This window comes from Pavona decussata, unplaced genomic scaffold (assembly GCF_977016875.1).
Source record: "Pavona decussata unplaced genomic scaffold, jaPavDecu1.1 SCAFFOLD_193, whole genome shotgun sequence".
NCBI classification, from domain to species: Eukaryota; Metazoa; Cnidaria; class Anthozoa; order Scleractinia; family Agariciidae; genus Pavona; species Pavona decussata.
This window is the reverse complement of record NW_028145602.1, coordinates 1,462,874-1,474,031: the sequence shown is the minus strand read 5'-3', so window position 1 is coordinate 1,474,031 and position 11,158 is coordinate 1,462,874. Positions and strand designations below refer to the sequence as shown.

At 38.1% G+C, this 11,158-nt stretch overlaps 1 protein-coding gene across 1 annotated transcript; it reads left to right on the top strand.

Moving 5' to 3' along the window:
* Window positions 1–35: 35 nt before the first annotated feature.
* Window positions 36–9,373, top strand: LOC146461952 (phosphatidylinositol N-acetylglucosaminyltransferase subunit C-like). The gene is made up of 8 exons (XM_085086222.1): window positions 36–323; window positions 2,480–2,549; window positions 4,420–4,574; window positions 5,616–5,728; window positions 6,397–6,452; window positions 7,162–7,309; window positions 7,687–7,853; window positions 8,949–9,373. Exons 1-8 carry the CDS (start codon window positions 152–154, stop codon window positions 9,010–9,012), a joined length of 945 nt encoding a protein of 314 aa, XP_084942348.1. The 5' UTR covers window positions 36–151; the 3' UTR covers window positions 9,013–9,373.
* Window positions 9,374–11,158: the final 1,785 nt, after the last annotated feature.

Sequence of the window (11,158 nt, the reverse complement as noted above, 5' to 3'; positions counted from 1 at the left end):
GCTGAATCTGCGGTGTATTGAACCAGATACCCGCCCCTCCCGTCATGTACAAATCATGTAATATCTCCGAATGTACCTATTTCCAATATGGCGGAACGGATGACGCGATTTCTCCGATTTTCTTCCGCTTGTAAGTAGCTAAGTGCGAAGCATGCAGTGTGCATTGATACTTCAAACCATGGTCAGTGAGGGTGGGAGGGATAATAATTTCCTTCCAACTCAAACAAAAAAGACTAAGCATTGGAGAAAAGTGCTTTACGAGGACCAAGGTGTTCCTGACAACTATGTCGACGAGTCGTTTTTGGATGAAATGAAGAAAAACTGTAAGTATGACGAGCATGCGAGAGGCAGTTGAGTATAAAATATGGATCAAATATGGCATTGATTAGTTTCCTGGCAAGCAAGAAAGTATGATTTACATAGACATTGTCCTTGTGCATACATGTAGAACGCTTAATATAAGCTTAATAATTATTATAAGAGTTTGATTTTGAGCATATCTAAGATTACAATGATTGTAGTCTGTTCATCATCATCTTTATTTAAAAACACGGTAAAATACATCAGGGATTAACAATTTAATATAAAAGCTACAACTTATTACGAGAGACTGTGTATACAGATTAATCTTCTATAATTTAAAATATGAGCATAATAAGATTGAGCTTATTGAGATACGGATGATTTTTGTTGTAGTAGCTGTTGTAGTAGCTTGTGGTTGAAGTAGTCAAGCTGAAAAAATGAGAGTAAATCAGAGTTGATGGTAGCCTGGGAGCAAGCTCTTCATTTGGTCAGGCATGAAAGGATTGGGCTCGCACTACAGCCACTCGCAGCTGACCAAATAAAGAGCTTGCTCGCAGGCTAAGTTGATGGGGACAGGGGGCGGGGAGCGGTTAGGGCACTGGACTAGTAATCCAGAGGTCCTGCTTTGGCTGCTAGCTGGAGTTGTTTGCTCCTCGCAGTTTAATAAGCCCTGAGTTCAATTCCTTGCCTGCACACCTTGTAAGTAGCCAGCTGTCTACCTTATGCCAGTTGGGCTTCTTTTTGTCATGTTATTTTCTATAGATTTTGAAATATTTGTCTGTCAAGTTTAAATGTTTGGCACCACTAGCACCTTGTGCAAAAAACACTGACGGAGGTTAAATAAATGTTATTTTACTATCATCACTATCATGATCGGCATTATCATTATCATTATTGTCATTATGCAAATTCAAAGTAAAACTCTTTAAGAGTGTGAAGAGTGTGGTAGTGGTCGCACAACTTAATAACGTGTAGTTCCAGAAAATATCCATACTCCCCCCATGGAAGGTTTTTTGTTTTGCACCCCTCCTCCACTCAGGAATTTCCATTTTAGCTTCATACTTCGCCTCTAAAAGTTTGGCTTTTAAGACCCCCTCCCCCTAGGAACTTCTGATGACATTCCATGGGGTGGGTATGGACTTTTTCTTGAACTGCACAATGAGAACAAGGTGAAACTGTGGAATACACTGGACCACTTTTACAAGTAGTGACTCCTGTACTGGAGGTTCATCAGCCAGTGGTGAGCCACTGAGCCTCTGTACATGTAAATGTTATTTTTTTTTACCTATGGAGCACTAAAGATTACTCTCAAAGAAATCATTTGAAGGTGGCAGAGAGATACAGGTTGAATTGGAATTTGGAAATGTTGATTTTTTGGTGGAGGGAGTAAAACTGAAGTACTTGGAGTAAAATCCTTGGAGCAGGGGTAAGAAGCTGACCAACAAAACTCAACCCACATAAATCAACTGCGGGAATCGAACCTAGGCCACATTTTTGAAAGGGAGTGCTCTCACCACTGCGCCATCCCTTCTCCCACTCCCACTCCAAAATATATACGTACTTGTGATAAAAAAGTACTATTTGAGACAACTAACAGACCAACACTAAAATATGTACCTTTTGACTGTTGACTGCCACATTCAGCCACCATAATTACTATTATTTCCTTTTCCTACATATTATGATAAATACTATAAATATTTTTTTTCCCTAGCTCAGTAAGCCACTGAGCCAGCTCAGTAAAATGCTCCTTTTAAAGTTGCCCTATATTATGTAGTACTGATGCTCCAAAAGCATGATGTTGAACTCCTGCAATTTCTTCTGAAAATTTGAGTAGATTCAAGCTCAAGTCCATCTATTTAGTAACTTCAAGGCTTAGCGTTTGAATGAAAATGGGTTTTTTAAGTCCTTGCCAACTTTTGTTGTAAACTCTCATTTTTGTTTTTTACGGTATGCAGCTGATATCTACTGGCATGATTTGCTGAATGTCTATAATGCAGCATTAATATTATAATTTCTTTGTTCTTGTTACATGTTACTTTCTAAAATAAAATATTTTCTTAACCAGTGTATCTACATGTAAGTGAATAGAGCCAGCACTTTGCTTTACAGTGTTGATGAATCACTGTTATAATAATTATCATGGTTTGTGTTCACTTGGTAATTTTTTTTCTAGTAAATACAAGAACTTATCAGTTCTGGTCAGTGGTGCTGGAAGCAGGAGCCGTATCACAACAAATAAGCAGGTAATAATAATATTATTATTATTATTATTATTATTATTATTATTATTATTATTATTATTATTATTATTATTATTATTATTATTATTGTAGTTGTTATTAAAAACAACATTCTTAGGTTTGGATTGTGAAGCAAAAACATCTTTGGTACATAGTGTATCTACATGTAGTAAATGTAGTTACAGCATTAGTGGCTGCAACTGTGCATTCCAAAATCCTAGCAGAGTTACTGTAAATATAATTGTGTCTGCACATGAAAAAAAAAAAAAATGCACAGCCACTGTAAACACATTGTCTGGTGTTTATTCTAGAAATTGACTAACTTGTGAATTAAAGCCCATCAAGTCCCCTTTGGATATTTTACATTTTAGCTTCTAATATGGAACATAAAAAAATTAATGATAAAATATTATTTTTAATTAGTATTTTGAGATGCATGATTGTATATTAATCACGCAGGACAAACTTTTTATAAGTTGCTTTGGAAACAAATTAAATTTTTAGTGCTGCATTTTTCTTTTGTGTAGTGTAGAACAATTTTAAATAATTTGATCATGTTTACTAAAGGTCCTTGATTGTCAAATCTCTTAGTTTGTGATTTAGGAACGTAGCCTTCCTTGATGAAATTTGTGTGTCATGTATGACTCGCTTCTGCAAATTTAAGTTACACCTGTCCAATATATTAATGGTAACCCCACAATTGTATAATCTAGAATAAACCCTGGTTAGTAGGGTTAAATGTAATTTAACTTAGTTTACTTGGAGCAAGTTTGCTTCCTGATGGTATGGCATGGCGTTAGCATTAGTTGGCATGCAGTTTAGTGTGTTGGTGGCTCGTTAGGGTTTTCGCACTTGCTGTGTTGCATAACTGTTTTTGGGCCTGGTTCAGGGCCTTAGGCGGTTGTATGGCCAGCGGTATTCTTGTGCAGTTTATGTGTGCACCTTTGCATGTGCTCAGAATTTTACTGTGCTCAGCATTTGTGGCGTCTTTGTTGTATTGTGTTTTGTAGGGCTTTTCTTTCCCTCCCTCCCCCCCCCCCCCCCTGCTGCTTTTGCTTTTATCATCTTTTTGTAGGCTTAGGACTTGGGTTAGAGTTAGTTCTACAGGTATGTCTTACTTACATACTTTTCATTTGGTAATTTTTTCCACTGAACTTCTAGTCTCAGTGTGACAGGTGCTTGAGCTGGGGCTGTGTTTGCGGACAGGGCTAATTTGTGGCTGGGTTTTGGGTAGGGCAGGCTTATGGGGTTTCATACTGACCTAGATTGGGGTTGGTGGTACCAGCCCCCTGGCTCCTTGGCACCCAACCTCTATCTGTAGTAATATACGTTGTAGTGTAAACACTGGTGCATAAGCCGCACTCATAGATAAGCTGCATCCCGAGAAAAAAGTTTTCTTGAAAAAATTAGTTAGGTCATGAGAAAGACTGGTTCAAAGTTTCACTGTAATGTTTCATATTTAGCCATTGATCAATAATTGTTCCAGTACCCCAGAGTCTCTCAAGTGAGGCGACAAGCTGTTGGCCAAAAAACCTGAGGACTCTGGGTGCAAGAATGAGGAAAGGAGGATGTCACTTCCATCTTGATTAATGATACTGTACAATCTTTAGCCTCCTGTACAGACAATTTCTGGGCTTGTCATGTAATTTTCTCCCCAGAAGTGTGTATTGAGCCCAGAGAATGGCTGCACAAGCTACATGTACATTATAGAGTTTTCCTCACATAGCCACTTACTTTTGTTAGCTCTGGTGAACATGTTGAAAAATATTACAGAAACCACTTCTTGTCCTAAATGTATGTCCAGCAAATACTCCTTTCATTAATTTAAAGTTGTATCACTGATTCTCTTTGATTTGGGTTTATTGTTATCCAGTGTTTGCATATTCGTGGCAGTGTTTGTATACATGGATCTTGGTCAGCTGTTGCCATCTGTTCTGTTTTCACTCACCTCTGTGCTGACATTCATTGGATATATTTTATTTGATGTTTTGGATGGTGGTGCATTAAGATGCCAATCAAAAAGAACCAGTAAGAATGCTGCTTTGTCTTCATTTGCTAACATAATGGTAGATAGAGAATATTCTCTTTACAAATGAATAAGTATCAAAACGAAAATTCATGACTTTGACTGCTAATCAAATCACGTGTTTACACACACAAAAACGAAACAAACTACAAAAATGAAATAATTACAACTCACAAACTAATATCCTTTTTTTTCCATCTACAAGATTCTGGTTATTAATGACTTGTCCCCTCTAATTCAGAGGCTATGAGGTGTCATTTTTTGAACTAAACTTCTCAAAATGATTAATAATAATGACAAAAAACAAAGGAAATCATTGCCATGAAAGAGGTTTGGAAATGTGAGCTCAAATTATTGAAGGGCTCAGTGCATAAAGCTAACCAACCGACCCATGTCACATCTCAGATCACTTTTAGTTGTCTTAGCTCAGATTCACTAGAATTTTTGTGTGTGGCCTTGATTTCCTTCAGGAAACGTTACTCCAATGTTTTATCCGCTCCTTTAATATAAGCTTTGTTTATACCTATGATTATGGGCAAAACTGGTTTTCGTTTTTATCACAAAACCAAATGCAAAGCAGCGGATAATTTATAAACAAAGCTTAAAGGAGTGGATAAAACATTGGAGCAATGCTTCCTGAAGGAATTCAAGCCGGGCCACATGCAAAAACACTGGTAAATCAGTGAGCTAAAACAACAGAAAACTATCTGAAATGTGACCACTGAGCCCTTCAATTATCATAAAATTATTTGTTGTTGTTGAAAGTTTGCTTTGAATTTCTCCAAGAATTATTAATGGTTTGAGAAGCCAATTATCTGACAAAAACTTGAAAACGTGTTTCATATAATTTCCAAACACTTCAAAGTTGGTTAATAAAAAAAAAATGGCTGTGCCATTTTTTTTTTTTTTTTTTTGTTTCTTTTTTTGTTTCAACTCACTTCTCAGTGTTTTGAAATTGAATGGAACACTCTTCCTTCTGTTTGATATAAAATATTACTGGAACAATTCTTAGTACACCTGTAAATTTTGTTTCCCTGTTCTAGGATTAGATGATGTTAAAAGCTCTTTGTTAGTACTGGTCTCTGTACTTGTGTTGTCTCCTATTTTGAAGACCTTGACTGATTCTATCAGTACTGACACAATCTATGCCATGACTGTAAGTACCATCAGTTGAAGCAGCCGTTGATATTTAGGGCATGCTCTTTTGGGAAAAATAATATTATTATTCTGGTCATTCTTCTTCCGGTTCAGGAATAAGTACTGTTCAACGTCTTACCTCACTTCAAGCAGCTCAAACATCCTCTGATATGCTATCAGATCAGTGTGCCTATTAAGGACGGTGCCTACTAATACGGAAGTATTTTTTGCGTGGAAAGGAAGATCTTAGCAAGGGCTATTGGAATCAAAATTGGGGGTAACCACGCATTTTTTAGAGATAATTAAACAACAATTATTCTAAAATAAACAGTAAAATACAAAGGAATGTATGGCGTTTTTTTTTTTCCAAATTGAAGCTTTATTGTCCCTGAATTAAAATGCATGGTAACTCACCCCCGGCCAGCGGTTGGTCGCCAGGCGAGACTCTGGAGTACCTGAATTTTATTACCGCAGGATTTTTGCGGTGAAGCAATGCAAGCTGTTACGGGACAGCCAATCAAAAAGTTTAAATTTTTCCGAATTCTCCAGAGTCATTCCTGGCGACCAACAGCTCGCCAAAGAGCCTGAGGACTCTGGGTACGGGATTGGTTGCTTTTCAACTGTATTTTAAAATCCTTCAGCTTCATGGTTTAACCGTTCCAACTGTCTTTTGCTTTTCTTGTTCAGACGTTCATGCTTGCAATGAACTTGCTTCTCTACGATTATGGAACACGCGCTGCAATGTAAGTTTTACAGTTTAAACGGCACTGCATGTCAGTGCATTGTCAGGAAAACCTGCTTTTTTTAATGATGTAATTAGTTATAACAACCATTTCGATTACGCTTTTGAGTTATCTATAATCACTTCAAAATTAAGTTCTTTGAGAGTTAGCCTTAACTCTAGCTAAACCGAAATCTTTGAGCTCGCCTCTTCCCCTTACAAGGCTCTTAGGAGCGAGATTGGTGTGACAAATGTCACGTGATAACATAAAGCATGCGCAGTAAGTTTGAAATGTCGTTACCGCAGTCAAGTCTAAAAGTCACTATACAGTCTCGAGCTTACGCGACAAGGCTGAAAGGTAGTATGGGTTGGTTTAAATCCCTCATTTCAATATAATTATTAAAATTCAGTTTGACAATGAGGCCGAGAGGACACCAACAAAGGAAATTCGATAATCGTGATTATTTATTTCTGTTGTTTCGACCTCGACATGAACTTGAATTTTAACATTTCGAAAGGAGACTGTTAAGCTGTAATTTTACGGCTATCAGTGCCATAGGATGGGTGAAAATACCACAGACGGAGTTTGAAAGTCTAACATTTACCTCTGTAATTTATTTTCTGTAATTTATTTTCTGTATGGGTCAGCCAGAGCTGTTTGGTAAATTTGTTAATTGAAAAGGGTAGCCGTAGACATAGTTTAATAAAAGTGAAATGAAATCTTTTAACAGAGTCTCCAGATCAGCCTCACTGAACGCTTCTATCTTCGCCTCCGTTTGTCTGGCGTCCCGCCTTCCTTCCTCGTGGCACGTATTTGCCACCGTTACGTTTGCTATGCAGCTCTTTGCTCTGTTTCCATCGCTGCGAAGACAGCTCAAGGTACCATTGCGTAATCTTAATTCGTTCCTTTTCCCAGAAAAATAGTTATAATTTGAGTTTTATTGAGAAACTGAAAAACAGCGAGCGGCAAATATAGGGTAAACATGGTCACGTGGTTTTTTCTGCCGTTTGCCTTAAACGTTATTCTAAATTTCTCTACTATTATGCATTATTAAACCTAGGCAGTTATCAACAGTCATAGGTTTTGTATTATGTTGTGTTATGTGGCATCCGAACTATTTGCACGCAGCAACAGCAAATAATTCCAAAAGAGAAGCATGAAGATGCGAATGCACACGTTATAATACTTTTCTTTAAGAACCGATCGATTCGCGTAAAGTTAAAACGTGCTTATCAAACTTTGTCTTTCAAATTAGATGCAGCTCCCCGCAAGCGACGTGTTTGTGACCTGGGCACTAGTGTTGGTAGCCTTTATAATGCTTTGGCCGCTGTCCCAATTGTTCGCGGTGCTACTTGTTCTTGTGCACCTTGCTGTGACGTTTGTTTGTCCATTTTGGCTGATTAAACTTCAACGACTAAAAAAGTAAGTAACGGGAACCGTTTACACTTCGATAATATCAAAAAAAAAAAAATGCTATAGATTGCTTCCCATTGCGCTGTGTGTTGGCGGAGTTCGTTTGGCCGCCATTTTAAACAAGAAGAAGGGCGAAACCTGGAGAGAACAAATAAATGACGAGGGTGGTGAGGGGACTGAGAAAGATTAAGATGTCTCGGTCCTTATCCCAGTTATCTCAACCTCACCCTGTCCCCATTGGTAGCGTTTTGCTCTCTCAAAGTCAGCAAAAAAAAAAGTAGGGAGCAGGGATTAGAGGACTGTGAAACGTCTCACTGTACTCCGATTTCAGCTCTTAATCTGACGTGGTGGGTTTTTTTATTTATTTATTCAGCTTTGCCTTGAAATAGATACACAGAAGACAGGCAGGGGAGCCACTACAGCAAGAGCCAATTACAGTGGCCCCCTTACATTTAAAGTAATATAAAAAAAAATACATAAAACATGGCGAACACATACATTATCAAAAAAGGACTAGAAACAGAAACAGGGCAGATAGTCCTCCACGATCTTATATCCTGATCAAAATTAACGAGAGCATTTTTGTAGCATTCCATCAGTATTCTTTTGAAAGATTAAAGTGGGACATCATTTCCGCGTAAGTTATCAGGTTGTACATTCCAAATGCGACTACAGCGAATGCGATAAAAGAGCGCTGAATTATGTTACCGTTCTGCATTTCTTAATGTTGAAAGAAACAGAGTTATCGTTGTTGTCTCAGTAAAAAAGAAATTTCGTTCCACATCAGTACGCGTATACGATGTCAAAGCCTTCTCAATTGTTACAATGCCTTTATACGTAGAGTAAACGAAAGAAGCTTTATGAAAACCTCAAGAAATCCCGGGGGGGGGGGGTAGTCTTCAATGGCCTGATGAGGACCCTTTCGTGCGAATATAGCGGCATTTATGTGAACGCACTATGAGACAGTTCTTCTCTGTTGTACTGGTTGTTTCTTTATTCATTGCAAATGACTTTAGGGAAATTTTGCTCTCTCTCTCTTATTTGAACTTGTTCCCTATCGGTTGTAACAGGTCTAATTCTGTTTTAATACGTTTCTCTCTTTAGTAATATTCATGGTCCTTGGGATGAAGCAGTCATCAAAGAAGAGCATCTTGCCAAAACTCAATGAACAATTTTATCTGGCGCCGGACATGCATTTCAACAGCATCAGTGAAGTGCAGTCATGCCAGGCGTCGTTTGCTGTTCCTGACATGCGCACTCAGAGTCGTAATGACGTCATTGTAGCAGTCCCGGGCCAAACAAGCGGTCTGCCTAGCCAGCAGTCTACTTTGTGAACAATGGCGTCAACAAATATATTAAAATTCAGCCTGAGACAATAACATCACTTCGAGGCTCCTGCTTCAAAAAAACCAGACTGGGCACCAATTAGTGCAAGTGAATCTGGCTGAAACGGAAATGGCATCACGTGCTGTGTCCAAACTTTGTCGGACAGATACGTGCAATTTAAATAAACACGACAATGCAATAAATCTTTCTTATTATATAGCTGCACTGCTCCGCGTTGAAAAAGAGCATTCTGATTGGCTCCCTGAGCGGTCCTTTTCGGACTGCTAAGATGGGCCGCTTGCGTTAAGCGTCCGTTTGAAAGGAGCAAAGTGTTTCAATTTTGACAAAAAAACGAAGCAGAAATTATTTAAATCAAGCTTATGAAGTAGGAACTGTTCAAATCGTCATGTCGGAGTTTTAGTTCCTTGTACTTTTCTTCGCAATGCTTGAATATTTCACGCGGACTAGAAAGCAACAAGCGGGAAAGCCTATGTAATATAAACACTGCTGATCTAGCTTGTTCAGTAGATATTTGAAAAATTTTGGTCTCGTCCTTTGTTTGCAAGTTTATGGGCTCCAAACACTCATTCTCTCTTGTCCTCTCACTTAGTTTAAAACCGCAGACGTTTTTATGCGACACTTTTACCCGACGCTATTATGCGGCCTTGTTGAGTCTCCTTCTGGGTCGGCTTTCGGTGCGTCTAAACTTTCCATCTGTTTTGCTCCCTTTACTTTTCCACTCTCGTGCGCTCTCAAGGAGTTCTAAAAATTCTCGATGCCCGCGGAACTTAAAAAACCTTCGACTGAATAAGGTTTCGCAGACAGGCCGCCATTTTGAAAATACCCGAATCAGGGCGAAGGCAATGTACCGCCGTCGTAGATCACACAGCCCCAATTTGTTGTGAGGGTAGTCTCAGCAATTTCTATTCTGAGGTTTTGACTCTAAGAGGAAGCTCTTTTATTTATCGATTTCCCGGCGAAATACATGTTCAATGATCAATGAACATCTTGCGCAATCATTTTAATGACATTTTTCCAGTTCTAGTTCTGTCCAGTACTCGACCAGTTTTCCATAACAAACTGAACATGGAAAATCACATTCGTCCAAAATTTAAAAAAAGAAAAAAATATTCACTGGGTTTTAAAAGAAGAATCATTATACCAAACCGGCTATTACCACGCATTCCACAATTATCATATTTAGGATTTTGCAATATTGCTTCCGATGACTTTATACGTCCATCTACAAAGGTTTAATCACTAGAACACTAATATAGACACATGACATTGCACCAGAAGCAAAAGATTACGTACTGAGCTAATTATTTCTGCCTAAAACATTTCAGTTTGGCCGTATAGTCTTCGCTCTAAAATTTGGCTTTAACTTTACTAACTTTAGGCGAAGTCTATAGATTTCCCGGCGAAATACATGTACAATAATTAATGAACATCTTGGGCAATCATTTTATTGTCATTTTTCTAGTTCCAGTACTCGGACCAGTTTTCCATAACAAACTGAACATGGAAAATCGCATTCGTCCAAAATTTAAGAAAAGAAAAAATATTCACTGGGTTTTAAAAGAATTAAGAATCATTAAATTGATTTTATACCAAACCGGCTATTACCACGCATTTCACAATTATCATAAAGAGGATTTTGCAATTGCTTCCGATGATTAACGTCCATCTACAAAGATTAACATTGCACCAGAACATTTGGCCGTAGTCTTCGCTCTAAATTTTTGCTTTAACTTTAAGCGAAGTCTATGGATTTCCCTGTTCAATTCACATACTTCTGATGTGTGTTTTTAAGGGAACTGAAAAATGTTATTTAAACGTTAGCATTGCCATTAGTTCCAAGAAGGATTGCCTTCCCAGTTCGTCTTTATTCCCAATGCGCCTCTTCTTCTAAGAGGCAGCAAAGGTTTTTTTTTTTTACTCAGATCTGAAGCATGCATATAATTTCTTAACACTTGTTAAGACCAGCA

Bases quoted from the DNA above. Each gene is read 5' to 3' on its own strand.
- LOC146461952 (XM_085086222.1), top strand. From the start codon at position 152: ATGCAGTGTGCATTGATACTTCAAACCATGGTCAGTGAGGGTGGGAGG. The intron at 324-2,479 runs GTAAGTATGACG...TTTTTTTTCTAG, and splicing joins GGATGAAATGAAGAAAAACT to TAAATACAAGAACTTATCAG. The intron at 7,310-7,686 runs GTACCATTGCGT...CTTTCAAATTAG, and splicing joins CGCTGCGAAGACAGCTCAAG to ATGCAGCTCCCCGCAAGCGA.